Raw genomic sequence first — 19,324 nt, 5'->3', positions numbered from 1 at the left:
AAAGTCCTGTGCTTGTTAGTCACAGAGATCTGGGTTGGGATTCTGCTTGCACTGTTTAGATTGCTGTGAGATCTGGGGAAAATTGCTTCACTGTGCTAATTCCTAGTTCTTTCACCTGTAAATGAAGATTATGATATCTGTATCTCTACCGTTACGAGAATCACATTTTTTAATGCCCTTAAAGCACGTACACTGTGTAACAGGTGCTTCATGAACACTAGCTTTTATTATAATTCTTTTTTAAATTTCTTTAGTCACTACACTTAATTCAGGAGAAATTCTCTCTAGCAGAGAATATGCGTGAGAACATTCAACAGGAGTATTGGAGCTTCCTCATCAGAGGCACTGAGAGAAATGTGGTGGAGGCTCACACAATAGCATTCTTTTTTGTTTGTTTGTTTCCTCTCAAAAGCTTTATTGTTTCCATTTGGCCCACAGTGTGGGAAGGGGATCTGGGGTGGTTAAAAAGCTGTCTAGTGGCTTCAGGGAGAGGCGTAGGCAGAAGCCCCTATACCAGGGGGATGCCAGGGAGGGTCCTTAAAGGCTGCTGGGCTCCAGAGGCTTCTAGTTGTGCTTGAGGGTGAGCCTTTCAAAGAGATACTAACCCAGCCCAGCTGGGCTGGGGGGTGGGGGGGGGCGGGCAGCCACATGACAAGGTGAGTGAGGTGGTCGCCATCTTCTTGATAAGTTTCACCTCCTCATCTAGGAAGTGGTTCTCCAGGAAGTCACAGAGCTGGGGGTCTGCTTGGGCAGAACCCAGGGCATGCAGCTCCAAAAGGGCCTGGTTCAGGTTCTTCTCCAGAACCATGGTGGCTTCCGTGGCATCTAGAGTTTTACTCCACTCATCTTGGGAAGGCTTTGGAATGTTTTGGAGGAGGGCACGGCTGCCAGTCTGGTTTTGCTTCTTCAAGAGATGTTCGGTGCCTTTGCGTTTCTCTTCAGTCAACTCACAGAAGTGGCCTACACCCTCCAGAGCCACATTGTCAAGATGGAAAAAGAAGCCCAGAGAGAGGTAGGTGTAGGAGGCCCACAGATGTACGTTGACAAGGTGGTTAATGGCAGCCTCCATGTTGATGGAGTAACTGACAAATCTAGAAACTCTTGTTTGACTGGCAATGAGGAGCTAAGCTCAGAATACAATGTTGGCTGGTCCCAGAGACAGGGGGCGGCTGAGCAGATGGTTCTGAAGGTCGTGACTGGAAGAGGTTGGAGGGTAGTCAGAAGCTGGAAGGAGGTGTCTCCCTGGGTCTGTTCTGTCCAAACACTATTGAAGCAAGAGACAGATCTGCAGGATGGCTGGGTGCATTGCTCTAATAGCGTTCTTGATACACACCTCCCCCTAGATCTGTGTTTTGGGTAGCTAAGAATGTAGACCCCAGACCCTCTTTACACAAACATGTTACACCTGAGTCTTGACCATGCATGATGGAAAAAGTGACACCTGGCTAACCAGGTGTCCTTGGTTATAGGCAGTATGAAACTTTCATTTAAGAAGTACACAGAAAGTAACAAACATAAAAGAAAAAGAAAGGACATAGGGTCTGTTACCTGGTAAAGGGGTAAGAGATCAATATTCTTTAAAGTCCCTAAGTTTAAAAAAGAGCTGTCCAACATTCTGAATCCCCAGTGCATTGGAACATCAGTGTAAATGGAGTGACTAAAGCTTGAAGCACACCCGAACCTGAGCATGAGCCTAATGATGTTTTTCAGTGTCCATTTATTTATTCAATAAATATTGACTAGTTATCTGTGCCAGGTCCTGTGAGAATACTTGTTTGAATAAGGCATGGCCTGTACCCTTGGTATGAGCAGAATCTGTTGGGTGAGACAGGCAAGGGGATGGGACAGTAGGTGTGGTCTAGTGTGTTATGGTGTCCAGGAGAGGAGCATGATTCAAGGCTTAAGAAACTCAAGATGTAGGGTTCCTGGAGCAAAGGAATGTTTAAGACAGGAAGAGTGAATTGGAGTATAAGGAAGGGGGCCAGGGAATATTCCAGCAGGGAGAAAAGATTTAAAAAAAAAAAAAAAAGGCAATGAGGCACATTGCAATTATACAGAATGTTGGTTTTTTTTGTTTTGTTTCTGATGGGGGCATGGGGTAGCTGGGTGATGGGTATTAAGGAGGGCACGTGTTGTGATGAGCACTGGGTGTTATATGCAACTGATGAATCATTGAACACTACATCAAAAACTAATGATGTACTATACAATGGCTAACTGAACATAAAAAAAAAGCAATTATATAGAATGTTAATCATCACTTAGAGCAAGGGTCAGCAAACTGTGGACCTAGACCAAACTTAGCCTGCTTCCTGTCTTTGTAAATAAAGTTTTATCAGAACACAATCATGCCCATTCATTTCAAGTATTATCTATGTCGCTTTCATGCCACAAAGGCAGAGCTAAGTAATTGTGGCAGAGACTACCTGGCCACAAAGCCAAAATTATTTGCTATGTGGCCCTTTACAGAAGCAATTTGTTGTCTCCTAATTTAGAGCACACTTTCCAGAAGCAGGGATTTACTATTGGTGGGAATGTTAGTGGTTGCATGAGGGTGGGTGGTAGCATGCAAGGAAAAATCAGAGGAGTGGCGACCAATGATACTGTGGAAATGGTCAGGAGCTCGAGTAAAGAGCCCAGACTTTGTCCTGAGAGCTATGGGGAGCCTCTGAAGGTTTCTACACAGGGATGTGAGATGGTCAGACTTCTGCCAGAAGCAGCATAGCAACAAGTGATGAGTACACTTGCTGTGGTAGGTGCCGAGTAGTGTATGGAATCATTGAATCCTTACGTTGTACGCTTGAAACTACTATAACGCTGTTAATTATACTTCAATTTAAAAAAAAGGAGTTTGGGGGAGGGTTTGGAGCCACACTGCTTTCATCAGATCCCAGCTCCATCACTTACTGGTTGTGAGCCTCAGGCAAGTTACCTCCATGTGCCTCACTTTTCCAACTGGTAGAATGGGAAATGGCAATAATAATAATTATAATATCTATTGCATGGGGTGAAGAAGATTAAATAAGTTAATTCAGGTAGAGTACCAGGCCCCAGAGGAGGTTCTCGGTTGTTGCTGTTACTGCCGTCCTGCCTCAGTGATCATTCCAGCTGCTGGGGAGAGAATGGCTCAGAATGGGAGAACCTGGTGGTAGAGTGCTAGGTGTTTGGGCAAGAGATGGTGTCCTGTGCCTAGGTGGATTGCTGTGAAGCTTAGGACAGTTACTGTCATGGTCACTGGGACCTTCACTCTCAATCTCTCCACATGGTCATCATCATCTCTTCTGCCCTCCTTTATTCCAGGCCTTCAAGAGTGCACTGATGAGCTCCTACTGGTGCTCAGGGAAAGGGGACGTGATCGATGACTGGTGCAGATGTGACCTCAGCGCCTTTGATGCCAGTGGGCTCCCCAACTGCAGCCCCCTCCCACAGCCAGTGTACGTATGTATGGTCCCTCTTCCTTTGCCCACCCCTTTTCATGGACTCACAGTTCTGTCCTGCCAGCGCAGGCCATGGCTTGCTTCTGTTCCCAGAGTGTGTCACCAGATCTCTGACGTCTCTGGGACCTGCCTCCTTTGAGAAAACAGGGAGTTTTGGCAGAATAGAAACCAGCTTTTTTAAATGATGCCCTGGGTTTATCTTCCTCACTCATCTGCTCAGGAGAGGTTTACTGGGAACTGACTACTGTTGGAAATTGGGACCACTGAGATAAAGAGAGCATAAAACCTTTTCAAAGAAACATCGTTTCATTCATTCATTCAACAAATAATTTTTGACCACCTGCTATGTGTCAGACACTGGGGGATTCATCAGTGAACAAGATAGTCTATGCACTTGGGGAGCTGACCGTTTAGTGAGGGGACAACTATCAAAGCAAAACAGGAAAATATGATACAGTTTAAAAAGTTAATAAAAATATGAAAGAAAAATGAAGAGGTGCTAGGAGAGAGAAGAATGGGGGTTGGTGTGTTAGTGGAGAGGGGGGGAGTTAGGGAAGCCTCTCTGAAAAGACCTGAATAGGAGTAGTTTTCCAGATGATGAATGGCAACAGTCATGGTTCAGGCAAAAGGAAGAGCATGTGTGAAAGCCCTGATGTGGGAAATTGACCATTCGAGGAAGTTAAAGGAGGTCGTCTTGACTGATGGGGCGGGATTAAGACAGTGCCGTGAGGAGCATAGGAGAGTGGGGCAGGGGCCCCACTCTGTGTTGGGGAGATTATACTGTAAGATAGTTCTTGAAGAGGTATGGTATTGTGTAATGGAAAGAGAGAAGGACTCTGGGCTGGGGACAAGCAAAGTTACTACCATCACGGTTCTGTCCCCAACTTGCTGGGTGATTTTTTGCAAATTATTTTCCTTTTCTGGGCTTTACTTCCCCATCTGTGAAATGAGATGATTGCACTTCCCAGCCGCTAAGGACCTTTCCAGTTCTAACCTTCAATCATTCTACTATGTCTTACCTTGTAAAAGGATTTTCTGGGACTCCTGCCCTCTCTGAGGGAGTATTGATTTAAGGATATTAAAGAGTTGACTGATCTATTGGATTGGAGAGAATGGCAAGAAGGTTGAGGCTACTGTGTTTGAAGGCGTTGTCAATTTAATTGACGATGAAGCATCGCTGGAAATATGGTTTAGACAAATGGAAAGCTAATCAATTTTCTGTGAGCATGTATTGTGTGCTTGGATTAATTTACTGGATCCCACATTAATCCTGAAATGTAGCTGTTCTTAACTCTGTTTTATGGACAAGGAAGTGGAGGCTGAAAGAGGTATAATGAATTGCCAGAGTCCATACAAAGGCTTGTTGGTGGATTGAAATGGGATTTGAGACCAGCCTGAATCCTGTGCTTTTAATCTTGAGACCTGCAGACTCTTTGGGGGTCCAGACAATACTGCTGGAGAACAACCAACCTTCCCTGTCACCCTTTTTAGGCTTCGTCTGTCCCCAACAGTAGAGCCCTCCAGCACAGTGGTCTCCTTGGAGTGGGTGGATGTTCAGCCAGCTATTGGGACCAAGGTCTCCGACTATATTCTGCAGCACAAGAAAGTGGATGAATACACAGATACGGACCTCTACACAGGTAAGTAGAAAGACCATGACTTCCCATTTTGTTGGGATAATGTGACAGAGGAGAGAAATGGATTTTCTAAATGCCTTTGGAGACTTACTGTCATCTGACATGGGAAGGCATTTGAGGTTTCGTGGTTTAGTGATTGTCACCTGGTGCCCATGTCTGTGGGGTTTAGTTTTGTTTTGTTTTTCATATGATTTTCAGTAGGGAATGATAGTAAATTGTAGCCGAAAGAATTTCTGATTCTCTGAGTTCAATCCTCGAAGTTCTCTATCAAAGGGTTAGTTAATTCAGAAGAGGATTTAATCTTTTCTGCTTGGAAAGGCCTACAGGTCCCGTGTTTGAATACCTGAGTCTGAAATACATTCTCTCTGGGACTGAAATCAAGAAATTCAAGGAATTGCCTTTTCTAGTGAAACATATTATCTCTAGTGAGATAGTTTTGTATTCAGTGCTGAGGAAGAGGGAATTGGAAATGATTCAGGCACATAGAAGAAGATGAGAAAAAGGACTCCTAAGAATGCTACACTTGTTTGTAACTCCTGAGTGCTCTCATTGAGTTCTGAATGTCTGACATAGCCAAGAAGCTATGCTGTCCTGGAGCTGGGCTCTGTGGGGGCTGGTGTTGCTCTCAGGCAGGCCAGGAGTCGGGTCTGTGGTAGTCAGCCTGGCGCTGGGACCAAGTGGAGCCTGGGCCACAGGGACCAGGAACTGGCAGACGCCAGGATGGGTTGGAAGCCTGAGTTCATGGGAGCCCGGTGCCATGGAAGCTTCCGGGGCCTTGATAGCTGGTGGCCCTAGCCAGGGGCCTGGGGTCGTAAGAGTCTGCTGGGAGCCACCTACATCCAAGGGAGTCAGCCCCGTGCTGGAACAGGGTAGCTACAGGGTTTCTAGTGAAGTCAGGCACACACTTCTCTCTCCTTCCACAGGGAGGATTACGATAGTGGATCTGTCTTTCCTAACCTGCTTAATATAGCTTTTCCTATTTTTGTGCTTCACCCAGGTGCTATAATCCCTTACCTAGAAACCTTAGTTCTGTGGAGGTATTTTTCTGCATGGATAGTTGTTGAAATTTATTTTGGGGGATCAGGGGGCGAAGGAACAAGTGCCGATATTTTTCTAACTTCACTCTACAAATGATTACCAGCCTCATTTTACAGATCAAGTAAGTGAGTCCCTAAGAGGGTATGTGACTTTCCCAAATTCCTACAACCAGTACCTGGTGGAGCCAGGCTTTACAATCAGGTCTGATTCCCAGCACAGTGCTCGTTCTTTATGTAACATCATACTTAATGATGAGAGACTGAATGCTTGTTTGCTGAGAGATTTTTGTTTTGTTTTAATTAGAAATGGGTGTTGAATTTTCTGAGTCTATTGAAATCATCATATAATTTGTTTCTTAGTTTGTTAATACGATAAATTACATTAAAAATATGATAAATTACATTGGTCGATTTTCAAATGATAAAAAAAAAAAGGCTTACATTTCCAGAATAAATGAATTCCACATGGTCATGATGCATTATCTTTTTTTTTAATACATTGTTGGATTTGATGTGTTAAAATTTCATTTAGAATTTTTGCATCTATGTGAGAGATTCTGATCTATAGTTTTCTTGTAATACTTTCATCTGTTTTTGTTATCAGGGTCAATGCTGGCCACACAAAATAAATTGCAAAACATTTCCCCCCTTTTCTGTTTTCTAAAAGAGTTTGGGTAGAATTAGTAATATTTCTTCTTTAATTATTTGGTAGACTTCACTAGTAAAATAATCTGGGCTTGGAGCTTTCCCAAGAAGGTTTTAACTATCAATTTAATTGTCTGATTAGATACAGGGTTATTTAAGTTACAGCTTGTATGTTTCAAGGAATTTTCCAATTTCATATGTTAGAAAATTTACTGGCAAGAAGTTGTTGGTAACATTCTATAATTATTCTTTTAATACCTGTGGAAATTACAGTGGTATCACAGTCTCATTCTTGATTTTAGTAGTTTATCTTTTTTTTTTCTGATTTATCTGGCTTGGAGGTTATGTAATTTATTTACCTTCTCAAACCAATCAACTTTCGTTTCATCAGTTTTCACTATTTTCTGTTTCACTGAGTTCTGTTGGGATCTTTGTTATATCTTTTCTTTGGCTGACTTGGAATTTAGTTTGCTCCTCTTTTTTCTGGATTTTTAAGGAAATAGCTGAGGTTACTGATTTGAGATTTTTCTTGTAAATAAGTATTCCCGCCCAACTACTGCTTTAGTGGCTTACCGATATTCGATAAGTTTTCATTTTCATTCAGGTCAAAATATGTTCTAATTTCCCTTTTGTTTTCTTCTTTGATTTATGGGTTCTTTACTGTTACTTATTTAATGTTACTTATTTTCCAAATATTTGCAAATTTTACAGACATCTTTTTGTTTTTGAATTTTAGTTTGATTTCACTCTATCAAAGAACATAATTTTTATGACTTTAATCACTTTAGATCTATTGAGATTGGTTTTATGGCCCCCGAATCTGGCCTGTCCATTTTAAGAGAATGTGTATCCTTCTATTTGTGGATGGGATATTAATATAAATGCCAACCAGATCACATTGGTTAATTATGTTTTTCAAGTCTTCTAAATCCTTTCTGATTTTCTGTTTTGTTATATCAGTACTTGAGAGAGTGGTATTGAAACCTCTGACAATAATTGCGAATTTATCTGTTTCTTCCTATAGGTCTTCCAGTTTTTACTCCATGCATTTTGAAGCTCTGTTATTAAGGGCACAAACATTTAGAATCACTAGATCTCCTTGATGAATTGATCCCTTTATTACTGTTGTCTATATTCTTGTTATATTTTTTGCTCTAAAAGCTACTTTGTTATTGATACAACTACTCCAGCTTTCTTCTGATTAGTGTTCGATTGCTCTAACGTTTTCCATTCTTTTACTTTTATATTATTTGTGTCTTTATATTTAAAATGTATTTCTTGTAGGCAACATATATGTAGATCTTTTTAATTCTTTTTTGTTTTAAAATCCTGTCTGATATTGTTACCTTAACTTGTAGTATTTAGACTATTCATATTTAATGTGTTATTTTTGTGGTCAAGTTTATCGTCTTGCTACTTGTTTTCTATTGTCCCACCTTTTTTCCCTTTTTTTCTCTTTTTCTATCTTTTTTTTTGGATTGGGTGTTTTTGATTCCATTTTATCTCCTTCGTTGACTTATTAACTGTAAATATTTTTATTTTATTTTAGTGGTTGGTTTAGTGTTTATATATGCATATTCAACTTATCATGGTATACCTTGAAAGCTATTATATCACTTTATAGTATGGGAACCTTATAATAGTATGCTTTTATTACTCCCCTCCTAGCCTTTATTGTCATACATTTTGCACATATATATGTTTCATAATTCAATGTTATTGTTTTCCCTAAATAATAAATTATATTTTAAAGATTTTTAATAAGAAAAATAATTTTTTTTAAAGATTTTTATTTATTTGACAGAGAGAGATACAGTGAGAGAGGGAATACAAGCTAGGGGAGTGGGAGAGGGAGAAGCAGGCTTCCCGCCAAGCAGGGAGCCCGATGCAGGGCTCGATCCCAGGACCCTGGAATCATGACCTGAGCCAAAGGCAGACACTTAACGACTAAGCCACCCAGGCGCCCCGAAAAATTATTTTTTAAGAAAAATAATTTTATGTATTTACTCATGTAGTTACCACTTTTGCTGCTCATCATTCCTTCACATACATATTTTCATCTGATTTAATTGTCCTTCTGTCTGAAGGATGTCTTTTTCTATTCCTTATATTTCAGATCTATGAGTGATTGATTCTTTCAGCTTTTGCTTTTAGAAGTTATTGCTGGGTATAGAATTCTAGATTGACAGATTTTTCTTTTAGTAACTTAAAAGTGTTGCTCCTCTGTCTTGCTTGCATTATTTGCATTGAGAAATCTGCTTTTATTCCTATCTTTGTTCCCCTGTACATACATACCATTTTTGTCCTGTGGCTCCTTCTAAGATCTTCTCTTTAATACCAGTTTTGAGCAATTTTATTATTTTCTCGTACTTCAGGTTCATTGAGTTTCTTGGATGTGTGGGTTTATAGTTCTATCATATTTGGAAATTTGGGGGCCATTATTTTTTTAAATGTATATTTTTTTCTTTCTGACCATCTTTCTTCTCCTTCAGTGATTCCAATTACATGTATTTTTGGCCATGTGAAGTGATTCTCTTTTTATTTTTTAAAATTATTTCTTCTTTGTTTCATTTTGGATAGTTTCTAGCACTAGGTCTTCAATAACTTCTACAAAGTCTAACCTGTTGTTAACCCCATCTGGTGAATTTTTCATCTCAGATATTATAATTTTCATCTTTAGACGTTCAATTTGGGTCTTGTTAATATATCACATACCTTACCATTTTTGACATATGGAATAGAGTTAGAAGTGTTTTAATGTCTTTATATGCTAATTCTATTGTCTGGGTCAATTTAAATGGATTAGCTTCTCTCCTCATTATGGGTTGCATTTTCCTGCTTCTTTGCATGCCAGGTAATTTTTGACCAAATGCCAGACATTTTGATTTTTTCCTTGTTGGGTGCTGGGTATTTTTGTATTCCTATAAATATTTTTCAACTCTGTTCTGGGACACAGTTAAGTTACTTGGAATTAGTTTTATTCTTTTGGGTCTTACTTTTAAGATTTGTTAGGTGGAGCCAGAGGAGTGTTTAGTCTAGGGCTAATTATTTCCCACTACTGAGGCAAGACCCTTCTAAGAGCTCCACACAATGGCCCATGAATTATGAGATTTTCCAGTATGGCTGGTAGGAACCGGCACTATTTTTGGCCCCTATATGAGCACTTGGCACTGTTTCATCTAATCCTTGTGAGTTAATAGTTTCCTCACATACATTCGTCAGTCTGTACTGTGCTGAATATTGAAACAGGGCCCTCCACAGATCTCTTCAATTTTCTTTCTGTGTAGCTCTCTCCTCTTCATTCCTCTATCTCTATAGTCACTGTGGTCTCTCTGGACTGAGAACTGTTGTTTTCCTAGTGTAGGGAATTTTACATGAGTAAATATATGTCCCTCTCTCTGCACCGTGACCTGGAATCCCTTTAAAGGCAATAATCTGGGAAAATTTTAGGGCTCACGTAATTTGTTTTCCATCTTTCAGGATCTCTGTCCTTTGTTGCCTGAGTTCCAGTTTGAACATTCTTTTTAATTCTCTTCTCTTTTCCTTTTTAAATTTGTTTGTTTCAGGCAGTTGGAGAAATTAATCTAGTCCCTGTTTCTCCATCTAATCCAGAAACAGAAATCCAAGATTGTTCTTCTTCATTATCCAGGAACCAGAGCTCTGATCTAAGAGTTCCTTTTTTTTTTTTAAATAGAGATGAGACTTACTTATTTTTAGGTAATGGACTGGGGTCACCCCATACAGATATCAGACCTTCTTCTTCTTCCTTCAGAAGTTTGGAGGTGATGACGTAGCTACCTCCATCTTTACAGATTCTTGTAATCCTTTCTTGTGTGACTTGACTTTCATTCTCTCCACCGGTCAATTCTTGAATTTTTTAGTGGGCAGTTGCTATAAAGAAAGAAGACAGTGTCTCTTGCGTCTTTATGATTTGCAATCCTCCCACAAGGCCTGACATACACAGATTTTCAAAGTTCAATGAATTGAATTGTCTATGGGTAGATATTGATATCTACATTTGTATATGTACAGGTGTGTGTGTGTGTGTGTGTGTGTGTCTATAGGTATATATACGGTTATCTTAAATTTTCAACTCTGACATTAGCTCCTTGAGTGCTGTGTGACCTTACAGGTCTTATATAGCCCTACAGGCTAGCTGAATACATAATAAGCCTTCTAAAAGGTATCATGATCAACTGATGCTATGGATGATTGGGGGTGGCTATCTGAAGCAAAAACCTCCATTCATTCATTCATTCATTCATTTATTGCCTCTGTGCCATCTTTACCATGTCTTAATCATCTGAAAATTTCACTCAGCCCAAATTTAAGTATTTCAGCTCAGGGGCGCCTGGGTGGCTCAGTTGGTTGGGTGCCCGACACTTGATTTCAGCTCAGGTAGTGATCTCAGGGTCATGGGATTGAGCCATGGGATCGATAGACTCCACGCTCAGCAGAACCTGCTTGAGATTCTCCCCTTCCCTCCGCCCCTCCCCCTGCTTGCATGCTCTCTCACTAAAACAAGTAAATAAAATCCAAATAAATAAATAATTCAGCTCACTTGATTGAGTTTTGTCTTAGAGGATATAAGCCTAATGAGGGAGTATGGACTTTGGAAAACCTGGCTTCTGCTTTAAGTTTCCACCACTCTGCACTGAGAAATCTAGGGCCAGTCATAATCTTTTCTAGGTCTCAGTTTCCTTATCCATGGAATGGGAAAAAAACTCATTTAACAAGTTGCCTTGAGGGTCAAATGTAGCGTAGTTCTTAGGAAAGAGTAGGTACTAATTTTAGTGGCTTCTCATTTCCATAAATTAAAAAAAAATGAAAGGAAAATTAAATGTTAGGAAGAAAACAGCAAAGGAAAATTAAATGTTAGGAAGAAAACAGCAAACGACTTGTTTTGGATAGAGAGTTAGGATTACTCACATTTGGCCAGGTGAGGCCAGAATGGGGAAATGTGGGTTTTCTCCTTTGATCTCTGGATTTTCGCCAATAGCTGAGTCCAGTGCTGGAACTCTTTGTTTATTTGCAAGCTCACAAGTGTGTGTGCACAGATACACATGCATACATACTCTTTCTCACTTTCTCACACACACAAACACGCACACTTTATTGCTGCCATCTGTTCAACATCCTTTTGAACTAGCTGTTGAAATGCTCACTCTCCCTCTCTGTCTCCTTCCCCTGCTCCCCACCCCTGGGTTTGGCGCTCTCTTTCTTTCAGAGAAGCCATTGCTCTGTCAGTTCTGGGACTCTATTGGGAAAGCCAAAATAGGTAGCCTCCTGTTCCAGTTGTTTTGAGCAGAAATGGGGCTTGTTTTGGGGGGTGACTAAATTCCCCACACTCTAATCTGTCATCGATATTAAAAACAGACATTTGGTTCTCCCACATGGCCTCATCAGAGCAACTGGCATGGGTTTTAGCCTTTTGGGCAGGGATAGAGGCAGAGGGGTGGGAGTATGAAGTGGAGGCTGAGGCACAGCAGATTTAATAAAGCCAAATCCCCTGACTGACTTAGGGAGAAACTGGCTGGGGAGGGGTGGGGACTTGCCTGGAGGTCACACATAAGATGAGTTAGTGGTAGAGTTGGAGATAGAGCAGGGGCTCTGGTTTCTCTACATGCTTTCCCCGCCAAATCCAGCCATCTTTCCCCCAGTCTATTATCTCTAGTATGCTATCCTTCTGTTGAGAATAAACCTAACCAAGAGGCAGAGGGAAACTAGGGCATAGAGGGCATCTGTATGCCTGGGCATGATGAAGTAACTAGCCACCTGATGGCAGCTTGAGGGCTCTGACCTTCTAGGGAATGTAGCCCCTCAGACTCTTCACTTCTTGGCTACTTTCATATATGTTGGCTTCCGTAAATCCCAAAAGTTCAGAGTAGAAGGACCACAGGCATTGAGTCCAACTCCCTCATTGTAAGGATCTGAAGAGTGAAGAGAGGAAGTGGAAAGGTCTCATTCACTGTCATAATCTCCCATCACACTCCCCTGCATTTTCTTTGATAATCTGCTGGAATTTTTTTTTTTTAACCTTTTAAAAATAGGAGACTTCTCGCTCTTACCATGGGCTTTCCAACTTCCACTTGTTTGGTTCAGGGCTGGAAGACCAGTGGGCTCGTTGGCCCCCACAGAGGCAGCAGGCCCTCTCCACCATCCCCCCAACTTCCTCATGGAGGGCAGCAACATCTGGAGCTGGTCAGTGCACCTTTTTGTCCTGGCATCTGGGAGCCTGCTAGGCTACTCCCCAGCTGATCAGTACCAGGCTCCCCTTCTGCCAGCTCTCAGCTTTTATCTGTATTTCCTCCTTTCTCTGTCCTTTCCTGACTCTCTCTCTCTCCTTCTTTTCCTCCCTCTGTGTGTCTCTCCTCTTGATATCTTTCTGTCTCTTCCTTTGTCTGTTTTACTTCATGTCATCTTCTGTGTCTCACCCCATCTTTTCTTGTGTTTGTCTCTCCAAACTGACTTAGGTATGAGCTGCCCATCTAGATTCATCTAGATCTGGGTCAGGAATGATGTCTAGAATGGTGAGAAGACACCTCTGTCCACCCCAACCCCATTCTGTATCCTCTTCCTCCCTGTTTCCATTAAGTCTAATCTACAAATGAAAGACACCCCCACCCACACACACCTCATCACATCTTAGACCTTAGAGTAAAGACGTTCTCAGATAAAGGTGAGCAGTTATGGAGGTGGATTTGTGTGGGGGAATAACTGAAGGCAAGGGACAACATGGCCCCAATTTCCCCAGGAGCTGAGAGGATGGTGAGGGCAGCAGCTGTGATGGAACTGTTGATAAAATACTGTGGAAATTATTTATAGCTCCTCAAGCAGCGTGAGCCATGGCTCAGCCATACCCTTTGTCTGAGAAGCTAGAGGGGCCCTCACCCGTCTGCCTTCTGCCTGCCCTGGACCAGCGTGAGGGAGGTGATGTCATTGGAGACTGGGCCTCACTCCCTCAGCTAGAGTGTGTGGAGGGGGTGGGGATGAAGGAAATATGTTTTACAGGGTGAGGTACAAACCAACATGACTGCAAACATCTGGAACTGATATTAGGTCCTCAGAAAATGTTTCTGTCACTCGAGCTGCTCTTCGGATGAGAGGTTTCTAAAGTCAAGCGCCTCCAAAGGGAAAAGGTACTTGAAGGGTCTTAATTCTCTCCATTCCCGTATGCCACCCAGTCTGCTTTCTATATCGGAGTTTTTTACAGTTCATAAAGCACATTCGTTCATCCTATTAGGTATATGGAGCTCTTACTATGGTCCAGGTACTGCAGAACATGCTGGGCATGGCAGAGTAATAAGACAGGCATGATTCCTGTCCTTAGGGGTTTTTTACTCAATTCTGGGGGAGAGATAGAATATAGCAAGAAATTACCCTCCAGCATGCTAGGTGTTGAGATCATTCAGATGCTCTAAGAGCACAAAATAGGGGTTTCAGACTCAGTCAAGTGGTATCAGCAAAGGCTACCCAGAGGAAGTAAGGCAACTGTTTGAGATTCTGGTCCCAGTTATTAATCATACCGATCAACCCCTCTTACTCAAGACTATCAGCCCCCCATGTGGAGCTCACCCTCTGGCTGAAAAGACTACTCTTCAGGTCTCACTACTTCCCGGCTGCTTGTATATACAGTCAAACAGCTAGAGAAAAGCACACAGTTGAGAATATTTGGCGCCAATATATCATCCATCACCAATATCAACTAGACTCTTCATGCTACCAGGCAATCCTACTAGACTTCTCCTGTCAGTTTACTTTCTTCTTCACCATCTTTCAACTCCTGACACCCTATCCTTCCCCGCCTCTCTCAGCAGATGACCTTGTCCCCTCATTCACAGAGAGAACAGTCTAGGGAGTAGTTTACTCCCCTCTATAACAATTTTAAATCTGTATGCTCCTTTCTGCATACTCTTCCACTTCCCTGATACATGATACAGTGTAGGAGGTGCTCTTTTTCCTCTCTAGAATTAGTTATTTTATTCACATTGCATTTCATTCCTTCCTAAATTCTTAGGAAATTTTACATATTAATTACCTCCCTATATTTTATATTTCCAGTCTCTCCTCCTTCAGTAGATTATTTTTACCATAATTTAAATATGCTCAGAGGTTTTTTTCTTCTTAAGGAAACCAAACACTCCATCTTCCACTATCAATATGTCTCTCTCATCCTCTTAATAAACACACTTTTGAAAGTAGAGTCTATAGTGGTTGACCCCAGTTCTTCACTTCCTACTCCTTCCTCACCTCAGTTCACTTCACTCTGTCTCCTGTTACCACCAAGTTACTGATACATTTTTCTCTGCAAAGTTCTGTGACTCCCATGTCATTGAATCCAAGGACTTGGTTTTTGTTTTTGTTTTGTCATAAACTCACTTGGTATCTTCAGTCATTCTATGGGGTTGGCCATCCTCTTCTGAAACCTTTGCTTTTCTTGCTTTCTTTGATCCTGCTCTCCTGGTTTTCTACTAGCCTCTCTGACCCCGACTCAGCCTTCCTTGCTGGGTCCTCCAGTTTGCTCTTTAAACCTTACAGTCCTTAGATCTTGGTCTCCTGTCTTCTCTTCTTAATTTAAATGGTCTCTAGGCTACCACATCCACTCCCATAGTTAAAATCAGTATATTCACTGCTCTTACATTTGCATTTCCACCTCGTGCTTCTGAGCTCTCTACCCATATCCAGATGACTAAAGGCATGTGCAGTTTGATGTCTCACAAACAATCCAAGCTCAACACATCCAAAACTGAGCCTGTTACCACCTCCCCACAGATGTGCTCCTGTCCAAGTGTTCGTTTACTCTCTGTAACTCGTACCACTATAAATTGAGTTCCTTGAAGCAACACTCCAAGGTTAAACTCTTTTCTCTTGGTCATCCTCATATTCAATTCATAATCAAGTTATTTTGCTTTGATTTCCATCTTTTTCTTCCAGCTTTATTGAGGTAAAATTGATGTATCTCTTATTGTACTCCTTTCTTTTTTTTTTTTTAAGATTTTATTTATTTATTTGAGAGAGAGAGAGCAGTATCGAGAGAAAGCACAAGTGGGGAGGAGAGGGAGAAGTAGGATCCCTGCGAGCAGGGAACATGATGTGGGGCTCAATCCCAGGACCCTGGGATCATGACCTGAGCCGAAGGCAGACACTAAACCGACTGAGCCACCCAGGCGCCCCTATACTCCTTTCTTTCATATTGCCTATTTCATATTGCCTATTCTAAGCCACCACCGTCTCATCCTTCATCCATCTACCTTCCAATTAGTTTTCATATTAGCCACTTTTTATTCCTTTCAGTTTTCAGTTCTAAAGCCAGTATCATAGCCAGTACCTATCACAATGCCTGGTTTACCATGGATGCTCAATTAATATTTGATGAATAGATATCTGATTTATAATATTACTCTCCTGACTTAAATCTTTTAAGAGCTTTCCATAACTCTTCTAACTGAATGAAAAAAGATGACATGGCCTACAAGGTTATGAATAATTGTTCTTGCCTGCTTCTCCAGTCTTCTATCTATTCTTGATACTGCCAATTTTCCTTCCCACTGGGGTCTATACACTCAGGTCTCAGCTTAAATGTCACTTATGTAAATCCTTAGATTCTATTTGACCCTTTCATTGATTATGTGAACTTTTAGCATTTAATACTCCCTTGGTAGCACTTATTACAATTATAATGGATGCATTTTGATTGGGGGGATTGGCTTAGCATTTGCCTTTCTCACTAGACTATCAGCTCTTCCAAAGTAGAATTATGTTCCTCTTTTTCATCACTCCATCCCCAGTGCCTAGTAAAATGCCAGGTATCTCGTAGGCACCTAAAGGACCTGAAGTGTGAACAGGAAATAGTGAGATGAAGTGAAGGTTGAGGGGAAGATGAGTAGGGAGAATATTCCAGGTAGAGGGAAAAGCATGTGCAGAAGGCTTAAGGAATAAAAAGGTGGTGTGGCTGGAGTTTAAATTTTGAGTGGTAGAACTAGAAGAGATTACAGAGGGGGTGAGATTATGGTGAGTTGTTTAAGGCATGCTAAAGAATGTATGCTTTATTAACCTGTCTGCTCCATGGAAGATGAATTAAAGCATCTTTGAATCTAGTGTCTCATTTTATCCACAAATTAATCCTACCAAGTAGGAGGGAATTATTATCTCTATTTATAGGTGAGGGAATTGAAGATCCAGCTTGTGAAGTTGATAGTTGAAGGTCCAACTTCTAAGAAGAGTGGGGTCATGAATTGAATTTTGGTCTCCTGATTGTTTAATCTACATTTTTTCCCATTTCTCACTGCCGGTGTAATACCAGTCAGAGGCAAGAAGCCAGGGTAACTGAGTTCTCCTTGGGGAGTCTGGGGTCAGGTGAACCCAAGCCCTTGATCTCATCTTACATGACTCCAGGGATATACCCTAAATCTTTCCCTTGGGAGTCATGATAGGATGATTCAGGGAAAGGAAGGTCAATGGCAGGAATACTGGACTTTATGAAGACTGGAGATGGAATTGGTGGACTAATCCAAGCCTGGAGACTTCTAAAGGCACATGGTATAAGACTGAGGACCTCACTTGAGCTGTCTCATTCTATGCTATATTCCTAGTGCCAAAACTGTAAATTATGCAGTTATCAGAAGTCATGAAACAAGACAGTCAAACCACAAGTGAAGAAATAGAAAGGTATCCAATACAAAGAGAGCCAAAGGAAGAATGAAGCATGAGGAGTGGCATTTATTAAGCACCTTTTCTATACCAGGAACTTTGTAGGCATTGTAGGAAGTACAAAGCTAATTAAAAGGAAAGAGGAGAGAACCAGCATCGATGGAACACTTATACACCAAGGATTCATGTATGATATTTAAACATCAGAATTGTTCTGAAAAGTAGTTACTATCTTTATAACACAGATAGGAAAATCAGGGTTCAGGGGGGGTGCAGAATCACTTGCCTAGGGCCATATAGTTATTAAGTGAGAGTTAGGATTTGAATCTAACTCTTTCTCACTCAGGTCCATATTCTTTATCTCTACTCTTGATAGCTTTCAAGGAATCCCTGATGGGGGAAGAATTATTATTATTATTATTATTATTATTATTATTACTATTATTTTAATGAAAGAAAGGAAAGCCGTATATAATGAAAAAGAAATAAAAATTTTTGATTACAGATGTGGAGGAGGACTGAGCATTATTTTCAAGGCGGAAGTCATGGTACAACCTAAGCCCTGAGCTACATGGATCATATCCTGGGCTGGGGCCTGCAGGTCGTCCTGTTTTATGCACTAGGTACAGATGTGCTGCCATCATGTGCATGACGAAGCTTCTGATCAGAAGATCAGGTCTGGCTATTCTGCAGCAGCTGAATCTCTCAGGGGAGCTTTGGGCCTGTAGCACAAGGAGACAAGGGGTATTGAAACTGAGATCCAGTGAATACACTCACCTGGCTGAACCTAAAGTGACAGAGCAAAAATCAAATGTCCGTGGGATTGGATGCTCCTAATGTGTCTCACCTAGAATTAGCCATGTAGACAACTGCCTCAATGATTATTTTCGTAAGTGGGGCTTTCCTCTACATGCTAAGTTGATACTAGTGGCTTGTATTTTTAAAATTTATTTCTAGCTGAAATAATTATGGATTATCTATTGTATGCCATAGTTGGTTCCAGGCACTCAGGAAATGCTAGAGACAGTTAGTTGTATTACCTAACTGTAATTCCGAGTAAAGGACATGTATTCATCCTGTTTTGTATTTTGTTTTATTTTTCATTTTGATGAACCTAAAAACAGAGCCTAAGCAGGGGTTGGGAGCAGGTAATCTACTTGGTAGTTACGCACAGGAAGCAGTTATGATGGAGCTTGGACAGGGCCACCCGAGGGAGAGAAAGCCGATACAGGGCTGTGTTCACAATGTTATTATCAAGGTAATATGGGCTCTAGTCCCCTGGCACCTCCTGAGGAGGAAACAGATGCCTCCTGGAATTGCTGTCAGAATTAAGGATGCAAAGCAGGAGTATGTCTGCCCTGGCTCCCTACCTGTGTTGTTTGAAGACTTCTATTTTTTGGTGGGTTTTTTTTTTTTTTTTTTAATTATGTTAGTCACCATACAGTACATCATTAATTTTTGATGTAGTGTTCCATGATTCATTGTTTGCATATAACACCCAGTGCTCCATGTAATACGTGCCCTCCTTGATACCCATCACCAGGCTAACCCATCCCCCTATCCCCCTCCCTTCTAGAACCCTCAGTTTGTTTCTCGGAGTCTGTAGTCTCATGGTTCATCTCCCCCTCTGATTTCCCCCCTTGATTTTTCCTTCCTTCTCCTAATTTGTTACACTTCTGGGCTGTGCTTGCCCATATGAGCCAATGCCCATGGCATCAGGTAAAGGCCTCAGGGCAGGAAGCAGAAAGGCACACCTGATGTGTGCTCGACGGGGAGCAACACAAGGGTGAGTCTGCACTCACACTGGAACTGTCTGTTGCACAGAGACCAGGGATGTGTGATGATCCCAAAAGGATTCTCTTCCATACTCATTCAGAAAAAATGTATATTGGACAACTACGTATCCCAATCAGATTGC

General features: G+C 41.4%; 2 protein-coding genes across 4 annotated transcripts in view; one reads left to right on the top strand and one right to left on the bottom strand.

Moving 5' to 3' along the window:
* ASTN2 (astrotactin 2) overlaps positions 1 to 19,324 on the top strand; it is an 865,697-nt gene that overhangs the window by 712,850 nt on the left and 133,523 nt on the right. For all 3 annotated transcript variants that reach the window (XM_021691760.1, XM_021691759.1, XM_021691761.2), the window contains 2 exons: positions 3,301 to 3,434; positions 4,929 to 5,077. In XM_021691760.1, the coding sequence (XP_021547435.1) occupies positions 3,301 to 3,434; positions 4,929 to 5,077 (283 nt within the window). The remainder of the gene's footprint in view (positions 1 to 3,300; positions 3,435 to 4,928; positions 5,078 to 19,324) is intronic.
* On the bottom strand, positions 601 to 1,069 carry LOC110581858 (ferritin light chain-like). The gene is made up of 2 exons (XM_021691763.1): positions 654 to 1,069; positions 601 to 619 (listed from the first exon to the last, which is right to left on the bottom strand). Exons 1-2 carry the CDS (start codon positions 1,067 to 1,069, stop codon positions 601 to 603), a joined length of 435 nt encoding a protein of 144 aa, XP_021547438.1.

Source organism: Neomonachus schauinslandi, chromosome 13 (genome assembly GCF_002201575.2).
Source record: "Neomonachus schauinslandi chromosome 13, ASM220157v2, whole genome shotgun sequence".
Classification (NCBI taxonomy): domain Eukaryota; kingdom Metazoa; phylum Chordata; class Mammalia; order Carnivora; family Phocidae; genus Neomonachus; species Neomonachus schauinslandi.
The sequence above is the reverse complement of the archived record's forward strand: the minus strand, read 5'-3'. Positions and strand labels throughout refer to the sequence as shown.